The sequence below is a fragment of the Dama dama genome, chromosome 12 (assembly GCF_033118175.1).
Source record: "Dama dama isolate Ldn47 chromosome 12, ASM3311817v1, whole genome shotgun sequence".
Classification (NCBI taxonomy): Eukaryota; Metazoa; Chordata; class Mammalia; order Artiodactyla; family Cervidae; genus Dama; species Dama dama.
The window spans coordinates 21,841,130-21,861,111 of record NC_083692.1 but is presented as its reverse complement, the minus strand read 5'-3'; the positions used below and the strand labels follow the sequence as shown (position 1 = coordinate 21,861,111).

General features: G+C 45.6%; 1 protein-coding gene across 1 annotated transcript in view; it reads right to left on the bottom strand.

Moving 5' to 3' along the window:
* Nucleotides 1-19,982, bottom strand: part of SLC8A3 (solute carrier family 8 member A3) — a 202,205-nt gene that overhangs the window by 12,924 nt on the left and 169,299 nt on the right. The window contains exon 3 of the mRNA XM_061156779.1: nt 4,781-4,884. Within this exon, the coding sequence (XP_061012762.1) occupies nt 4,781-4,884 (104 nt within the window). The remainder of the gene's footprint in view (nt 1-4,780; nt 4,885-19,982) is intronic.

Here is a 19,982-nt window from a genome sequence, read left to right as displayed (position 1 = left end):
ACACCTCTTACCTGGCGATAACAGGAGCGCTGTTTGCAAATTGGTACCAGACAAAGGGAAGAAAGAAAAGGAAAGAGCATTAAGGTCCCATCTTGAAAGTGTCCCCAGGTTTTGTGGCCGCAGGAGCACAAGGGAAGCAGTGAGCTTAGTGGGTGAGAGCACTGTGGCCACATGCAAAAGGCAGCAGTGGGAGCATGCGCAGCAGCCCGCAGCAAGAGGTGTGGGCTACTGGAGAGACCAGTGAGCACCAGGGCCTTGCAGCTGCAAGTTTTCCCCACAGCTTCCCTGCAACCCTGAGGGCCACGGAGAGAGGAATGAGGATGGGGGGAACCAAGTAGGTGGAGTAGAGACAGAGTTGGCCATTCGTGACTTTCTAAGAGATCAGGTTATCACATCCATTCTGTAAAGGAGTGAGAATCCAGTTATCTTCAAACTGTACAGGTTGCAACCCTACCAGGGCTTTAAGTATCCCTAAGAGAATAACCTTATGAAAAGATAAATCCTGCAAAATGTTTTCCTTGAACAGTGTATCATTTTATAGAGAAAGGCTGGAGGTTGGAGGCCATGGACTCCTCCCATGTTGCATCAACTCTACCTACTGTGCAAAGTCACTGTGAAGCCAACTGCAAAGTCATTGCAATGGGTAGATGTTCAGTAGAGGTTTGCCATTTGCCACTTATTTCGGCAATTGTATTGTCCACAGATCCTGTGGGGTTGCATCACTGAATGGTGTTTTGTTTCAGAAAGGACAGGCTACGTCAGAGACTAGATATTCTGGACCAGATAGACTGTCGTACCGAAAGCTACTGACAGATGGGAGATGAAAAATGCAAGGTCCCTAAATCGTCTGGTAAGCTGAGTTAAAGATAAACCCAGCACAGGTCTTTCCTAGCCCCTGAGTTTTCACTTATGCTAAAGTCTCCTAGATTTCAAGATAAAAGAAATTCTTGTAACATACCATATTTTCACTTTGATGGTGTCTTAGTACAGCACCTCAGTCCCTGCCTCTTGTCAAATAAAAGCCTGGGAATATCCTGCTATATACTCCTGGTGCAGCTGGTGACTGATGGGGATTGATGAGGAATAAGTGAGGCAGGGGGCAAGGGAAGGTGTCTGTAAATTGGTTCTTCTAAAAATCTCTAAGAACACAACTCAGGTCTGCAATTCCATATTCACAGCCACTGAAAACACATATGGATACAGAATCTTTATGGTACATAATCAGGGAGAATAGCAGTTGGCTTTTTCTGGTTTCTCCCATATGGAATTCTAAGGGGCAATGGATCAATGGATCTTTGTACTACACTGAGATGAGAGAGAGACAGATAGTTAGAAAGACAGCCTGCTCATTCTACTCCTTCTATGGATCTTCACAGAAGAGTCTCTCCTGGCCCCCAGGTTCCGGTGGAGAGTAGAAAAAAAAGAAAAGAAGAGTAGAGACCCAAACAAATCAGTGTACCCAGGTAGGCCAGACAAAGGGCAGCTCTTCCAGAAAAGTCCCTGCTGCTCTGGTTTTCACTGAGACATCCCTCCCAACACCAGGATCGTCTCTAGCACAATGAAAGGACTTTCAGTCAGCTGAACTGCACTGTTTTCTGGTCATGTCTATATGAATCTGAGACTTTCCACTCAACAGTTATGGATGGATCAGTGAGATCCAGGTAGACAAACTGAGAGACAAGATACCTCCAGAGTGTTTTTCCTGCTGTGGCTGATGAGAGAAGCTGGAGCTGAGCTTTTCTCTGCGTTGATCCCCCAGGGTCAGGGGATTGCTCAGATACCCCAGGGACAAGCAGGAAACAACACCAACTCTGAGCACTTGGAACTTGTTCCGGGGAGCCCATGGATGTGGTAAGAGAAGGCACAAACAGGCTTCCAATGTCCAGGCCCAGGCCTGCCAGCCTTGATCGTGCTGCTCAGAGTTGCTCTCAGTTGTCCACTGCTAAACCCCAAAGCCTCCTCCACTCCTGGGCAACTGTGTTTCCTGTTCAACCCCTCTTATTCCCTCCCCTAGTTTGTCCGGAGGATTTAATCTCCCCTCTGAAATCTGTTTTGTTTGCCAAGAATAGAATCTCATATTTCAAATACAGCATTTTACTTTCTTTGTAATGCAATTGTCACTTTGACCATGCACCCACTATACTATGCTCTTCTGAGTGCCTAAGCCTCTCCCATGCAGCAGTGATAATGAAAAGCAATGTCCACTGCGTTGTTTCTCACTAGGAGAACAGCAGGACATTCTGGACACCAGGATGGAGTTTCATCTGGTTCTGAGTCTAGACAATCAAGTTTTATGACCTTTCACCTTGTGATCTAATGCCAAAATATGGGAAGATCTGAAGAAACTGAAAATGAACGCTATAGACAATAGAAACCTACAGAAAATGGACACCTTTCCTATTGGTACCTTCCATCTTGGTCACTAGGAAGATCTGGGGGCATATCACACCAGTAGCTCGATGAAATCCTTGTCTTCTCTCCTACTGCCTCCCCCAGGATTGGACTCCATCATGGCTCTGCTGACATCTCCTTGGACAGAATCCATTGCAGTGAAAAGGGGTCCTCAAATGAAGAGTAGCCATAGGCTTTTGTGTTTGGTCAAGTCTCTTGAAGATCACAAGATTTATCCTGCGGTTGAATGGTCTTTACTGGGGAGGCAGAAAAAAAAAGCGTCCTCACTGATAGAATAAAGTCATGGATGGACTTGCAACTCATTCTTCTTGTCTGGAGAAGACTGCCTTCTTTCCAGCCACCCTGTGTGATCCTTTGTCCAGCTTTCATTTGCACATAAGTAGCTCGGGACTATGGAAATTGATGAGGCTAGTTTACAACAGCTTTAGGTGTCAGCTGTGTCCAACCAATCATGATGATGCACAGTAAATGTAGAAAGGAGATGGGAATGAGGTAGGGCAGATATTGAGACAATTTCTGAGACTAGTCCAGGTGGCAGGAACACAATCCGGGAAGAAACGGAAATTACTCTTTTCTTCCAGCACTCTTTGGGAATCAGCCTCATGGCAACATCTTATTAGGTGGCCAAGAAGAGAATGAATAATGAAAAGCAGAGAGGGCTTCTGGTTCTCCAATACCAGGTGTGACCAAACCAGTGTGGGCACAGAAACAGTCAGATCTGCAGAGAGAGTCAGAAGACAAGGGGAACTGAGCAATCATTCATGTCTCAGAAGAAGACCTGGGCACAAGCCTTAGGGAATGTAGTGAATCTGAATATCTTAGATCTGTCCTTGAGTGAAAGGCTTCATGCTGCTGTTTGTCATGTGAAGTAGTGGCAGAAGCATCATCTTTTTTGACAAACAAGTAGGTCTCACTGTTCTATCCTCCATGAGGCTCCCAGCAGCACATGTGTCCTGAAGGGGAGTCTAAATGACCCCCTCTTGGCATTTCCCAAGAGCATTCTTACCCACATATACTCCTCCAACACTTTCAAAGGTGTAGCTGCCAATCATTTTCTTCAAGGGAAGAAATCTTTCCTGACATCTACCTTGGTTGCAGCATAATCAGTCCCTTAGGCAGGTATCCCAAGATGCAGATCCTGAGGATAGGAGGAGAGGAGGCCACGTCTCTGGTGTGGGATGAGGGTTATCTCGAGACCTGGGTGATACTCTCATTTGCAGATGCCAAGCCAAGGCTGCCTTGTGTGAACTGGCCAACATCTCTTTCTCAAGGATCAACACCAAACACGCCATTGAGAGTCCTTCCTATTGGAAAACCCAAAAGGCCATACTCTGGAAAACCCAAAAGGCCATACTCTGGGCCGGCCCAGTGTCAGTCTTTTCCCAGGGCTTTCTGGCTGAGGTGATTTCCATACCTGGAGTTAATCACTTCATATTTGCCGACTCAATTTTCTGCTTTCAGGACTGCATTACCCTAAAGCAGTCAGAATAAAGTACCCCGCCTTGGGCTAGACAAGAAGTAGAACGAGATGGGGTGGGATGTCAAGGGAAGGATGAACAGCTCAGGGTTCCAGATGGCATGACTAAGTTGGAAGCCAGCTTTCCCTCAGAGAACTCCCAGAGGTGTGACCTCTGACAACTGGTATACCTTTCCACGTTTTTGCTCTACCCAACTGTGAAATAGCCAGATAAAACACTTACCTCCATGAAGGGCAAAGGGGCCCATGGGCCACTCTGCAAGTGAAAAAACTGCCAAGCACTCCACGGAGGTTGGGAGATGCAGCAGAAGACTGTGAAAGCATCATTGCAACCCGGGATCCAGCCCCCATCCCAAACCCTCCCCCATTCAATCCAGGCTAGAGAGAGAGGAGGGTAGAAGGAGAAGAAGGCAGGGAAGGGGCACAGGCATGCATCGCATGCATTCCTTTCTTTATCTTCTCCTCCCCATCCACCAAGGAGTTGGCACATTTACAGGTGACTCTGTGTGGGGTGGGAAATGGGGCAGGGGTGGGCGGTGGAAGAGGAAGTGCAGGGGACACTGGTAATCAGATGACTGAGACACAAGGCGGAAGTAACTCAGCAGGGTCATGAGGAGTCGGGGCTGCACTGTGCCCAGGAGGTGAACAAGGAGGACTTGGAAATAAGCTAAGGCTAAGAAGGCAGAGATGATACCGAAACAGGGTGAGAGCGAGAATACAGGAGGGAAAAGAATAAAAAAAGTCCATTGGTCCAAAGGAGGAAGGAAGAAAAAGAAAAAAAGGGGGGAGGGGAGAAAAAAATATAGCTGCTTTTTGTTCTTGTTGCTTCACAGCTTGTTTAAATTTTTTTCTTTTTGTTTGTTCTTTTTTTTTTTTTTAAGAATCTCACACCTGATATTCCACGTTCCATCCATTTCGGTTCACCAAGGACAATGAAGAAATTCTCTTGCCTTTCGTATTCCTCCTCATCTACTATTTTAACCCTTACGGTTTTCCTGTAGGGACAACAAGAGAGAAAGTGTCGACTGGGTCGGTAGGTTGGTTGGTCACCCAGAGCACAGCCTTTAAAATCATTCCCCATCACTCTTGGCACATGCAGCCCAGTCCCGCCATGGTGGCTTTTGACAGGACTCGGTGGATTATATTGTTCTTATGTCAAAAATAGTCTTAGCTTTTCTTATCTCCTTGGTCAGAGTTGTCCTTACAAGGGAGAGGGAAAGGGAGTCAGACGGCAAGGGAAAGTGGGCAAAGGAAGGGATCCATGAGGATGGGAGGGAAACGGGAAGGAAGAAGGGGGGTGATGATGGGGAGGAGTCATTTTCGATCCTGCTGACGGTTAGTACAAAGTGAGCTGGGCAGCACATTCCATTGGGTGTCACATGGTAACTGGCATTTCTTTGGAGAGTAAGTGAACTGCTGGCCTATGGGGGTGGCCCAGGGCTCTTCTACAACAGAGAATGTCAACAGTATCTAGCTGGGGGCTTGTTTCCCTTCCTTGTGTCTATACCCACTTCATATGTGAGCCTCATAAAGAAAATCTTAAAAGGAAAGTATTTTTGAGAAAGGGAAATCAGAGAGAAAGAGAAAGGAAGGAAGGAAGGCAGAATTCTATCATCTTCTTCATTCTTTACCTTGTAAGGGCTTTAGTGGTGGGAAGTAAAATAAATATGTATTAACCACAATATGATGTGGGACTCCTTTAATAGTTACAGCTGATGCACTGCTGAAAAGTGTGATGAAAATGACATAAATCATCAATTCTAAATCATCTTTGCACCTCTATCACATGGGGGTGATGTGTCTCAAAGCTGACTTCCTTAAATGCTGATTATTAGGCATCAGGGGGACATGGTGATGGAGGTTTCTGCTCATTTCCGGGTATCTCAACAAAGCACGTGCTTAGTCACTCAGTCATGTCCGACTCTTTGCAACCACATGGGCTGTAGCCTGCAAGGTTCCTCTGTCCATAGGGGTTCTCCAGGCAAGAATACTGGAGTGGGTTGCCATGCCCTCCTCCAGGGGATCTTCCCAACCTAGGGATCGAACCCAGGTCTCCCGCATTGCAGGCAGATTCCCTACCATCTGAGCTACCAGGGAAGCCAAAGAATACTGGATTGGGTAGCCTATCTCTTCTCTAGGGGAATCTTCCTGACCCAGGGGTTGAACCAGGGTCTCCAACGCTGCAGGCAGATTCTTTACCAGCTGAGCTAGCAGGGAAGCCCCAACAAAGCATAATATCTATTAAAACCAAATCATACAGGAAAGCAAAGTTTCCATGAAAATCACTTCCTTTCACAGACTGGCCTGAGGCTGGTTCAGGTCCACTGTCATTGGAGAAGTTGCCATGTGGGCCTGGATCTCTCTGTGTGGCTTCTCCTGCCTTCATGGAACCACAGTGGTATCAAGAAGTCCTAATAGTGAGCCCTAATTGTCATTTTCTGCTTTTTATTTTGCATTTTGTTTGTTTTGCCTGGGACCTAAATGCTCTCTAAAGAGTAAAATGTGCTAACGAACAATAGTGTAAAAAGTTTCATTAGAACCTCTGATGTTCCTGTTGCATTCTGAAGACAGGCTTGGCTTCGTCATCTATACAGTGGTAGGCTGATCTAACGTGCTTTGCTGGGCACAGGACTTGCTGTGGATTTGTGGTGTGTGTGTGTGTGTGTGTGTGTGAGCTTGTGTGTGACCTTTTGAGCACTTTCTGGACATCTTTCCACACCTTGCTCAGTGCACCAAAGACAAATATCACTGATTGTCAAGAGACATTTTCTGGGACTCTCTTTCACCCTAGATGTGGTACCCTAGGGCTGTCTGCAGGACATGAATCTGGCCTGTTTTTCCACTGCAGGGATTCCGCTGGGGGATGGGAAGGAGGTGCTTGCTCTGTGACCCTGGGCACGGTCTGGAGGGACACGATTGATGACTCTGCCCTCCTGCACAGTATGATCCACCCGAGAAAAGGATTTTCTATCTTGTCTCTTGGAGGCTGGGGTGTATGGGGCCACTTAAGTCGAAGCAGAAGCTCTGCCCACTCTGAGAAGTCCTGTGACTTCTTGGGGGAGCCTCCCCTCAGGTCAGAATCCTCCTCCCATCTTCTAACTGCCTTCACACCTAGATGACCTTCACAGGGAAAGCAGAATATGACAGGCAGGTCTTTGATCTAGACCTAGAACGCAAACCTGTACTTTCAGCTCAATCAAGGTCAGGGAGAGAAAAATACCCTTGCTCGCAGGGATATGGCAGTTAAGCGGCTCTCCCCTGCCTTGAGGAATGGATGAACCACAAATAGAACCCAAATCCAAATATATTGATCGTTTGTACCCAGGGACTATCAGCCCTGACAAGAGCTGCCCCGTGGACCTCGGCTAAGAGCTGGGCCAGTGTTCCAGGGCTGCCCTTCTGCCTGGAGCTGCGCTATCTTTTCCTTCCTTGCACCCTAAACCACTTGGGAGAAGCAGAGAGCCTCGTGTATGATACTCTCAGGGCTGGGGTGAGTGCTCTCTCTCTCTCTTTTTTTCCCATATCCACCTCCTCATCCCACAAAAGTTACCACTGGCTCTTGAGCATCCCTCTTATGATACCATGTGACAGGCTGGCAGGTGTTAGGACAGAGCTGGGTGCAGAGAGAGGAGAGGGAGAGAGGAAAAGAGAGGACAAGAAAGGAAACAGGTATGGTGAACCAGAGAGGCAGAAGAAGGGGAAAGAGAAGGAGACAAATGGATAGGAGGAAGTAGGAAACAGAAGAGGAGAGGAGAGTGTTAACGTTAGTGTGGCGGACAGGGTACTACACCTTTCTGAAAACTCATATCCACCATGCGGGGGCCCATCATCTCAATGAAGTAATTCTTGTTTTTCTCATACGCCTCACCATCAATTACCTTGATGTGAACTGTTTTGCTGTGAATGGAAAAATAAGGATCATAAGCAAGGAGTAGACTGGGGGTGAGCCAGCCAGAGAAGAAACGGGAAGAGAAAGAAACAGGGAAAAGATCCAGAAAGGTCAAAAATCTGCCCCAACACCATAGGAGCACAGAGGAGAGTGGTCGCCCCAGGCCGCCTTCCAGCCCCACTGGACTCCTCCCAGGCTTTGAGTGGCTTCATGGCATTATTAGACTGGAAGACGCTCAGGCTTTGCAGTCAAAGGATCTAGGTTTTAATCCTGTATTTGCTATGTGACCTTGGATGAATAATTTCACTGCCACACAAACAGGCTGAATAACACTAACATCATCCCAGGGCAAACGTGAGAGCTGTGAAATATACATATAAAGGCTCAGACATTTAGGTTCTTCTAAAGCATTTCCTTCCTTATTCTGTCTTGCTTTTAGAGCAAGAGAGAATTAAAAAAAAAATTTTTTTTTCTTTTGAAATCAGCTGATACTGACTTGAAAGGTTTATTTTATAGAAAGGGCAGAAAGAGCAGTGTGTGGGGGGATGCTGCTGGCCCGTGGGAGTTTTGCCTGGAACCGGTCCCTTTCTCTGTGTTTGTGACTATCACAGGGAAGCCTGGAGGGCTGTTTGGCTCAAGTCACACCTTCTGGTAATTCACAGCAGTCGTCAAACACTACCGACCAGATCTGCAAATGAGCTTCAGTTGTCAGAGGAACACACTGACTGGAACACAGGAACTCTGACTCTCTGAATTACGATTAATTCATAAATCCTACAGCGATCTTGTGATGAGCACAATTAAGTTATTTTTTGTGCTAAAAGGAGTTGCTCTGTTAAACATAGAGAAACAGAAACCAATTTCAGGAACCTTGTTTTGCATATTTCTTTACTTTAAAAAGCACATATTACCAGGAGCTTCAAAAACAGAGGAGGTCCTGAGTCTCTCCCAGGCTGTGCTTGACAAGGGGGACGTTTCCAGATCAGACCCCAGATACTAAGGGGGAGAGACACTGCGGGATGAGGGTGGGCACGGAGCTGAGTCTCCCCTCTGCGGTGGGAGAGAAGGGGCCACACAGGAGCCCTGCTCAGCTGCCCCAGGGCATTGCCTTTTCCCACCTGGGTGCCCCGAGACCTGCCCTTTGTGGAGGAGACAGAGGCCTTCAGCTTCACCCTTTATTATTTAGCATAAAGTAGGAATATGGCTACATTGTGACTTGGAACAACCTCTCTTTTCTCCTGTGCTTTCCCAAGTCACTGTCAGAACTCTGGATGCCTACAGAGCTTCCACCGGCCACACTGTCGATCTTGTAGAACCAGATGTCGGTGCATTGCTCCTGAAGTGAATGTAATAGCAGTTACTAACACACCCAGCCACTAGCCACCCCACTGCTTCAAAAACAGGCTCCAAACCCTCATCACTTGTCACACCCACCCCAGTCACAGATTAACCTGGCTGGTCACCAGAGAGTGCAGGAGTCACCCACTGGGGTCACTGAAAGGCCACAATACTTTGGCCTTCTCTCCTCCAGGGCAGTGGGTCTGTATCAGAGACGGTGACCTGGAGTCAAACCCTGCCCGCCTCTCAGTTAGCTGGGTGACCTCAGGCGACTTGCTAGAGCTCGCCAAGTCTCATTTGTAAAGTGGAATACTATTACTTTTTCACAGTGTTCTTAACTGAGATAATGCATGCAAAGCACTTGGCAGGTTGTGCGTTCCCTAGTAAATGCTTAATAAATAGCCACTATCATTACTAAGAGGAATATAACCCCAGTTTGGTGCATCAAGCTTAATATGTAAAGAAATCTCATCTCCAGTTATTGAAGCAGAGGATACACAGGAAGTCAAGATATAGAACTGATGACCCAAGAGGCAGCACAGGCTGGAAATAGAAGTCAGGTCCAGAAGGAATTGGACAGAGCAGGATCATCACTGCCAGATGGGTTCTTAGAGGGGCTTGGAATGTTCAGGGCAGTAGCATGGACAGCGACTCTCACATGCTCCCCCAATCTGGCTTTGTGTCCCTGCCAGTGACAAGTTGTGGGCTGGACAGACCCCGTGTCAGGAACACAGCCTGCCCTGTGCTTGTTTGATTTTCAGTGAATGGAGAAATAGAATGAGACAAGTCACTGACACCTTAGTTGCAGACAGAGAAATGAGGCCAGACAACAAGTCGTGGCAAGAGAAATCTGGCTGAGCGAGGAGGAACCTCTAGTTGGAAGGTGTCACGGGGGAGGAGGCAGGATGTATGACTCCCTCCCTGAGACTGCTTGCGGTGAAGGCACCACATCTGCTTGGGCTTAAGACATTACCTGGCCTGGAGAAAATCAAGAAAGTTCTCAGTTCTGCTCAAGCCACAAATGAGGCCACAAGGACATTTACATTTATTAAGGGTCACCAGCGGGTCTTGAGTTCTCTTTCTAAACTTGTTCTTCTCCATTTCAGTCAATGGAACCATCATCTATTTAAATCCAGAATCGCCTGATTCCTTCCCTTCCCCTCATCCCTCCCCATTGCCAGCCCCCTGCCCGATGCCCACCTCTGACCCTAAAACATTTAATTTATCACCATCTTCCTTCTGCTATCAAGACCTAGATCAAAACAACATTACCTGTCCCCTGAACTTTGCAATAGCTTCCTAAGAGGTTTTCCTGACCCTGACTTTGCTGTCCTCTTTCAATTCCTTCCCTGCATGACAATAGGGTTATCTAGTAAAAATAAAATCCAGGTCTTATTATGCCTCCTTAATTGGAATAAATACAAAATTCTTACTACAGCCTGTAGGATCTTGTATAATCCAACATCATTCATAATGTTTTCCCCTTGCTCATGAATCCCAGACAGACTGGTCTTCCTCTTCCTTAAATCATTGCCCACTTAGGGCATCATCCTTGCTGTTCCCAGTGCCTGGCTCTGAGCTTATCCTTGTCCTTTTGATGCCACATTAAAAAAACATTCCTTCCTTGGGAGGCCATATCACCTCCTTGGGTCTCTTTGCTCCCCACCATGCCCACCCCTCCACCCTGGGTCACTTTCTATCATGTTCCATCAAATTACTTCCTCTGTCCATTCCCTTCAGTGCACCGATCACAGCCCAAAGTTAGCTGGTTAGGTTATTAACTTACTTGCCTATAGTCTATCTGTCCACATTAGAGTGTAAGCTGCCTGAGGACAGGGAGCCTGTCCTTCTTATTTGTCACTGTCGTCCTAGTGTCTGGTGTAGAGGAGGGCCTTTGTCATCACTTCCTGACATGGCTAATGGCAAAATTCTAACACATTACAAAATCATAAAATAATCTGAAATTCATGAAATTAATCTGAAATTCATGAAATTCATCATGAGCCTGAGACTTCATGAAATGAATCTACGCTGCCTTTTTACAGTGAAAATATAACTCATTAGGAGCAAAAAATATATTGAAGGCTACTTTGATGGAATGCCTAAGCATTCTCGGTGGGACAAAGAGGCTGCTGCTGCTGCTAAGTCGCTTCAGTCGTGTCCGACTCTGTGCGACCCCACAGATGGCAGCCCATAGACGGCGACCCCGTGGACTGCAGCCCACCAGACTCCGCCGTCCCTGGGATTCTCCAGGCAAGAATACTGGAGTGGGTTGCCATTTCCTTCTTCAATGCATGAAAGTGAAAAGTGAAAGTGAAGTCGCTCAGTCGTTTCCGACTCTTGGCAACCCCATGGTCTGCAGCCCACCAAGCTCCTCCATCCATGGGATTTTCCAGGCAAGAGTACTGGAGTGGGGTGCCCTTGCCTTCTCCGACAAAGAGGCTAGAAGCCTCTACACCCTCAGCGTATTTCACCTATGCTATCTGTCCAGTCTATGGGACATGATGTTGTTCTTTCCAACAACAAGCCAGGACCTAATCCTAAGTCAAGGTTTAGTTAGTTAAGTCACTCAGTCGTGACTGACTCTTTGCGACCCCGTGGACTATAGCCCACCAGGCTCCTCCATCCATGGGATTCTCCAGGCAAGAATACTGGAGTGGGTTGCCATTTCCTTCTCTTAGGTTAGGGCTTTTGAACGCTACCTTTCTCCTATTCCCAGTTCCTCCTTCTGCTCAGTTCATGCACGGATGCTCAGTCTCACTTCTCGTCCAGCTCTTTGTGACACCATAGACCGTAGCCTGCCAGACCCCTCCATCCATGGAATTATCCAGGCAAGAATACCGGAGTGGGCTGCCAGCCCCTTCTCCAGGGGACCTTCCCTTCTGCTCAGTGGCAGATACTAAATGGTCATGGGGTCAGATTATCCTGAGCAGCTGTTCCTAAGAGCCAGTCATGCTTTCAGAGACAGTAAGACTGCACCTGCCTTTCCTCTGAGCCTTCTGCAGAGGGAGGTGCCAAAGCAGGCAGCATTCCCAGCTAAGACTGATCATGCTGCTTGAAAAGATGCCCCCAGGACCTCGCCCACCAGCAACCGGGAAAGGATTAGGAAACATATTTCTGGGCTGCCTAGCTGATCTTCTCAGAACATTCTTTTGTATGAGGAAACCCAATTCCAAACCAGGACCTTGTGAATCTCACTTTACACAAGGAAGGAATCTAACATAGCATACATTTCATCTCATTCAGTGCCATAAGAATTTTCTCACTTCATCCTTACTTCAGTCATGTAACATAGGTGATATTCCTTCCACTCTAAAGATGAGAAAACAAGATGCCCAAACAGGTTAAGTAACTTGCCCAGAGTCACCCAGGTAGGAAAAAGCAGAGTTGAGGTTTTAGCATATGTTCCTTATTATTCCTGTAGCTTATTTTGTACAAGCAGGTGGGTAAACTCTGGGTACCATTCCCAAGCTATGGCCACAGTAAAGAAGCAGAGAATTCTCCCATTTAAATTCAGGCAGCATAGGCAGGTAATAAAGGGATCTGACTCTGCTTTGCAATGTGAGTAGGTGGCTTCTTAACTCTTTGGCCCTCCCTTGCTGGAAATAATCTCTAAAGAATCCCTGACTTGGTGACCTCTTCCCTCCTGATTCCCACTAAATGACTCTTCACCACATCAAGAAGGGTTCCTTTTCATCATCTCTAAATTTATCCTGGCCGCTCCAGGCCAGCTAACACTCACAAAGCTTCCTTGACCCAGGTCCGTAGGACAGAGCTGTTAGCCTTTCTGTGGGAGCTTTCAGAAGCCTCACGTCTGTGCTGGGTTCTTCTTTTAGTCCTTTTTATCCCTTGAGTTGGTGCCAGCAGCCCCCATCTCTCCCCCCGCCAGGTTTCTGGCTCTGAACCAGGGCAGAAAAGCCCCTGCCACCTCCAACACAACCTGACATCCCAACACTGACATTCCCCCACCCCTACCAAGGTCTGGGGGAAAAGCTTCTCATCTCTTGAGAAGGCTTAAGATGCTCTCATTGGTTTTCTCTTGAAAATCGATGTGTCATAGGGTCCCCAAAAATAGCGCTTCTCAAACTTTGGTGTGCATGTGTTCCCTGGGAATGTTGTTAAAATGCAAATTCTGAGTAGGCAGGTCTGGGGTGGGGCCTGAGATTCTGCATTTCTAACAAGTAACCCAGGTATTCAGATGCTGCTGGTCCAGTCCTGAAGACTTTTGGGGGAAGTCTCTCCAACTCTACTAAAAACTCAGGGAAAAGGACATAGCTGCTCAAAAAACTAGTGCCAGTCAGGGAGGTGGAGCTGAAATCGAAGTCTAGCATTTCAGCAAAGGCTGGAGTTGGGTCCATTCTGACACTACTTTTTAAAAAAAAATTTCTTAAACTTGCTTTTCAGCCATACCACGTGACATGCGGGATAGCTCCTGACCAGGGATCAAACTTGTGCCCCCTGCAATGGAAGTGCAGATTCTTAACCACTGGACTGTCAGGAAAGTCCCTTGACACTACATTTTGAGAGGCGAATTGGAATGAACCCTGAACAGGGTGACTTAGTTGATGAAGACATCATGTTTCAAATTAATTGACTAATATTTAATAGTACTTACTTACGCCAGGCACTGTTTTCTTTTGGCACTTCATTAGAATTATATATTAGATAGAATTATTAGAATTCTAGAATTATATATTAGATTATAGAATTTAGAATTATTATACTAGATAATTCAATCTTCACAACGCATGCCAGGCAAGGTACACACATCATCTCATTTAGTTAGTCTTCACCATACCCCATGTAGGTATGTATTATTTTTATTGCCATTTTATAGATGAGGAAGTAGAGGCCTAGGCAAGTTATGAGACTTGCCTAAGGTCACAGTTAAATGAATGGGAGAGCTGGGATTTGAACTCAAACAGTGTGGCTCTAAAGACTGACCTTCTAATCAGGATTGGATATGTGGATCCATAGGAGAGGTGTCTGTTTGTGGAGGAGATGGCACCCACTCCAAATGGTCCTGGGGCCGTCACAAGTGGTGTGTCCAAAGGACCGAGGCCATTGGCCAGGAGACAGACTTCAACTCTACCATATACCATTACATCAATGAGATCAACTGATTTAAAAGGGAGTGATCACCCCATTTCTGGTGGTATTCAAAAGCTGGGTGATGACCATGCATGAAAACGTTTGTGGAAAGGTTTCTACATGCCGCAGGAGGTCAAGGAGATGACTTGTAAAGAAAGATCAACACACAGTTGTGTTCTGGTAAACCTGTTCATTGGGGGGGAAAAAAAAAAAACCTTGATTTGGTGTGATGTCTTCCATGGTATAAATACTCCCACTATAGTAAATTTTAGGGTACTAGTAGTTTGAACAACCAGCTTGCAAAAAGCTTAAACATGTAACAATCAGCTCTTGTGAACTGGTAAGAGCCAGTTCCAACAGACCACTGACAGTTTCAGATTCTACCAGCATAATCCAAAGAGGTTATGATGAGAAAAGGTAGTTCTGATCAATTTACAAATTATTTTACTACTTGCGAGTGTTTGCTCAAAATGCGCAGCTATCTGAAAGAGCTTATTCACATAAGCCTTTGGGGAAAAAAGGCTCAGGGATTTGGTTTTTAAAATAAATGTGGGTGGGTGACAAGACTGTGGTAGGTTGAATTTCTAAAATGCCCCATCTTATGTGGAGCCACTGCTGATGGCTGTGGACTGTACCCTCGGTTCTACTGGAGTGATGGTCTTTGTTGTGGTTTGACTTTGTTTTGAGGAAAATATTCTGGAGTAAATTTTAGTCTACTGTAGCTAATTTGTTTTAGAGGAATTTTGTGTAAAAGAAAAGGATCATTCTGAACTTTGCAATGACCCCTTATACATTTTCTGAGAACAAAAATGATCAGCTATGTGAAAAGATTTTTCAATGAGGATGCCAGCATTTTATGAAAAACCAGAACTTATTAGAAGAAAGCAGGTATTGAATCTTTCAAATATACTTGATCATGCACAAACCATAAGGATTTTTCTCTTAAACTGGAAATAAATCTTTATCTGTTAGAAACAATGTAGCCAAAATATGTGAACCTGAAGAATTTTGTTGCCAGTACTTAATGGCAAATATACAAACCAAAGTTGGTAAAAATGTAAAATAGAATGAACAAAATTTGCATTATACCAGATTTGAACATCTAGTAAGATTCACATTTATACTAAGTTTTCAGCATTGTGTTCTTCTGCATTCTTTTTTTTTTTTTTTGCTTTTATTAAAGGTTTAAAACAAACAAGTCCCATCTTAGCACAACATGTATATCAATTATACCTCAATAAAAAATAAGATACAATGTCCCCTCAACAATGTTCTACCCTAATTCCTATGAATATGATATCACCCCCTCATGATGTTATGTGATACATTATGTTAGCTTAAAATAGGGGGATTATCCAGGTGGGCCTGACCTAATCACCAGAGTCCTTAAAAGCAGAAAGCTTTACTTATGGCTGAAGAAAAAGGAAGCCAGAGGAATTCATGCATGAATCCCTTTGAAGCATAAGAAAGATACAACATGTTGTTTAATGATGGAGGGCATCATGTGAGCAGAAAAGCAGGCTGCCTCAAGGAGCAGAGTAGTCTCTGGATGACAGACAGCAAGGAAGGGGGCCCCCAGACCTAAAGCCACAAGAAACTGGATTCTGCCAACTTCCTGAATGAGGCTGGAAGCAGACACTTCCCCAGAGTTTTCCAGACAAGAGTCCAGCCACCCACACATTGATTTCAGCCTCAGGAGACCCTGAGCAGAGAACTTAGCCATGCCATGCCTGGACTCTGGAGCTGTGGAATTGTGATTTAGGTATTGTGTTGCATCTCTAAGTTAATGACACATTGTTTCACAGCAACTAATATGAAAGGCTTTTTAAAATTTTATGAAGTCAGGAACTGAGCCAGATGATCTCTGGGAACTGTCTTGCAGTGTCTATTTTGTAATCAAACTACTTTGTCCTGATGTAGAGCCACTGCTAGGCTCCACAGCGCCTTTATGCAAAACTGAGAAAAGATACAGCCTTGGAGATACACAGCTTGGCAAGAAGAAAGCTCCTTCCTCCAGCTTCCAGAGCAGTAGGTCATGCCAGACAGCTGAACTTGGTGCGGAGAGTGTGGGTTGAGTTTTGAGTCTCCACTCAAGGGTCTTTATGCAGTACACAACCTGCACAACTATACATGGCAGCCTTGCTTGGCAGGCTCTTGCCTGATTGACTGTTCCACACACATGCTTGAACCGACAAGAATATGGAACAGGTGAAGGCAGAGACACGGATTTCACTGAATAACTTTCTGCAGCCTGGGGAGTGGCCAGATAGATGGGAGGATGAGCAGGCAGGGAGGTACGGAGTGGGAGGGAAAGGTGTTGGGTGTGTAAGGAGGAGCATGCGTATGATTTCTGCTGCTTTGGCATTTATGTTGGATCCTTCTGATGAGCCTGCTGCTGTGCGAAGCTTTTTCATACTTATGACTAGTTGGGCTGATTGGAGAAAACCTATAAATATGGTGGCTTCCACTGGGCAAAATGTATAAACACTCTGTCTCCACTGACAGTTAAGACCTGACTGCTGGGCAAGCCGATGTGCGCACACCCATGTTTGAAGACTTCATGTGCATCCTGTCCATTTGGGACTGTCTGGGCTCATTGCTGGGCACCATAACTCATGACCAATTCCTTCCCTTTCCTAATCCCCTGCTTTCCCCATACCTGAAGAGCTTCTTACCTGGGGCTAAAGGGAAAAGGACATCTGAAATGACTGCATGACTATGAACTTTAGGCTTTAGGGTATGTTTAGAGGCAGAATAGTGCCAAAAGTCCCAATGGGGCCACGCATTCTGTTTCCCATAGGTCAGGACAAAGTGAGAAAATCTTCTAATGTTTTAAAAATATGGTCTTCTAAACAAGCACCCTTTCTTTTTTCCCCATTGTGTTTTCTCTTTATTATAACTCAAGTAAAATATTCTCAAAGATTCAAATGGTACAAAAGCATACAGAGCAAGACATGGAACTTCCTCGTTTCTTCCCCCATCCTTTTCATTTCTTGCTCATCAGTCAGCAGTCTGTCTGCATTTCTGGTAGACAACCTTTCTTTGGAAGGCTGTCATGCCTCACGGGGCAGCCCTACAGGGTAGAGAAGATTACAGGTTTTTATCTCTCTACCTTTTCATAGAGGATATAGACTGGACCCTTCATTGCAGGAATTAGACGTTCTCTGTAATATCCGTTCCTCCACACACTCATTCATCCATCCACCCACCCACCCATTAATATGACCACACATTGATCAAAAGCATGTTCTGCCCTCATGAAGCTCACAGTCTGGTGGTGTGACCATGTACAAAAAGTATCCTTTCTCCCCAGTCAATGCTTTTATGGCATTTCCATGGCAAAGCAGGTAATATTAAGCTCTAGGAGACACTTCTCAGTGGAGGCATTAGATTGCATTCCCCAAGCAGTGCAAATCTGTGTTACTTTGAGCATACCACAAACCTCAAGGAGGCTCCTAAGCTTGACTATGTCTCATGGCCACCATGCAAAGATAAAAGTCTATGTGTGTGTATGCTCACACATGGGGAAAAGAGGTCCTCCACTGCTTAGCTGCAATGTGTCTGCTGGGAGAAGAGTGCTCTTCAAGCCACAATAAAGATTTCTCCCCCTCTGCTGCCCTATGGTAGGGAGTGTTTCATGTTCTTGACTGTGTGTGTGTGTGCACATGCTAGTGAAACTATCTATGATGGGGTGGGGAAGGGTTAGGTACAACCCACTTTACACTGGAAGGAGAATCTGGCCTTCTTGAAAGAAGTCTCTGCAGGAGTCTTACTTAGTTATGCACAAAGGGAAATTCAATTTCCAGTCCCTAGGCTCTCATGTGTGGGTCTCAGTTCCATATGTGACTCAGTTATTTACAGCCCTATTTGGGTCCCAAGTGCGCCCTGCCTCACCCTAAGAAAGTAGGATGGAGAGGAGGACAACTCACAGCTTCAATTCTCTTCCTCTTCTAAGTCAACAGGAGAGGGTAAAAAGGAAAAAAAAAAAAAAAGAAACCCATCAATGATCTGGGAATAAACCATTTCTGTGCCTTGAAATGGATAAATCTCTTTCTTGGAAAGGCAGTGAGAATAATCTATAAAATCATTTTATTTAACAGTGTGTCTCCTCCAGCTCCAAAGAGAACAAATGACTGATTCACAGCTTTGGAGATGCTGGGTCTTTCTGTCTTATTTTCTCTCTCTGCTGGGGATCTCATTTTTTCAGGATGATTTTGATCCAAGCAGAAGGGAGGGAAGTTCGTACTGTACAAAGGTGAAAATTCAGGTCCAAGGAAAACCTTCTAATAGTTACGAAGAGAGAGGAGCTGGCTCCTCAGGAACTGAGTTAAACACAGTCAAAGCTTCACTTTCCACCTCACATCCCTGTCCACTGCAGCACTTAAAAAGCCCATCCTTCTGGTGGATAATTTTTAGAGATCCCATGAAGAGCAAGTTCAGGAAAGATTACTGTCCCAGGTCTGGGCAGAGAAACTCCTTCAATTAGGGACTGAACAAAATGGAAGGTGAGCTGCTGGTCCTACTAGAGTTTTCTTGACTGATTTAATCCAGAACTAAACTAAGGCCGAGCTGCAGCATTCCATCCATTCACGTAGATGTCCATGGGACTGCTGGCCCCGGGGTTCTGTGATGCAGCGGCCCTGGATGAGAGGAGAGCATCCAGGTTACGTGTCAACCATTGTCATTATTTTGGGTGAATTGTGTTGTGTGCCCCAAAGGGCTTGTCAGAAACTTCTGCCTATGAGACTTCTCTTTTCTAAAGACTAACTGACTTTATTTTATTTTGGCCTCGCAGCATGCAGAATCTTAAGTTTCCAGATCAGAGATCGAACCTGTGCTCCCTGCAGTGGAGGTGCAGAATCCTAACTACTGGACCCCCAGGGAATTCCCTGCCTTTGAGATTTCTAGATGACCTGTTTTCCAGTTCAGGGTTCTTCCCTTCTTCTACCAGCCAAACAGAAAATTCTTGTCTTGCACCACCTAGACATAAACTGGAGCTCAGACTGTCAAAGGGTTGGAATGGGCAGGGTTGAATCCTGGCCCCAGCTGAGCGTGGGAATGCTGAGTGCTGTCCCCTCTGCCTCAATGTCACGACCCAGCCTCCAGCCACTTGGTGATCTCAGCAGGAAGACAGGAGGGCAGTTTCTTGGGCAATAGAGTCTAAAATCTGCAGTGGAGATTTTCACAGGGTGAGGAGAATGGACATCCTATTTGCTCTGTGATAAAGGTCTGAAGTTCTGCTCACAGCCAATGGAAGAGGCTGTTACAGAACAGAGTAACAGGTCCATGGCCAGGACCAGGGTGAAGCAAGCAAGTAAAACGTGTAAAACGTAAGGGTCCACCAGGCAACTCAGTGATCAAGATAAGTAATATTTTAATGCAACATTTAAAAAAAGAAGAATTTAGTTAAAGAATTCATAATGAACAAAATACCAAATTTTTAAATAAAGTCAGGAGCCATCCTGCATGTGTATGACTCACCTCACCCTCGTCCTAACCCACTGCAGGGGTCATTTGGTAACCTGCGTTAACAGAGAGGCTGTTAACCCTGGAAGCAAAAGACTGGAGTTTGTATTCAGCTGTTGCTTCTCATTCAATGCCTTCTCCTAAGGCACTCACCCTCTCTGATCTTAAATGAGAGAACAGGAGCCCTTATCTCTCTCTCGGGATTTGTGTGGATAGTGATATAAGCCAAAAAGCACAACCCTTGCTTTTGGAAATGACAGGTTTCAGTCAAGCACGTCTGTGTGTGTGTGTACGTGTATGTGTGTTTAA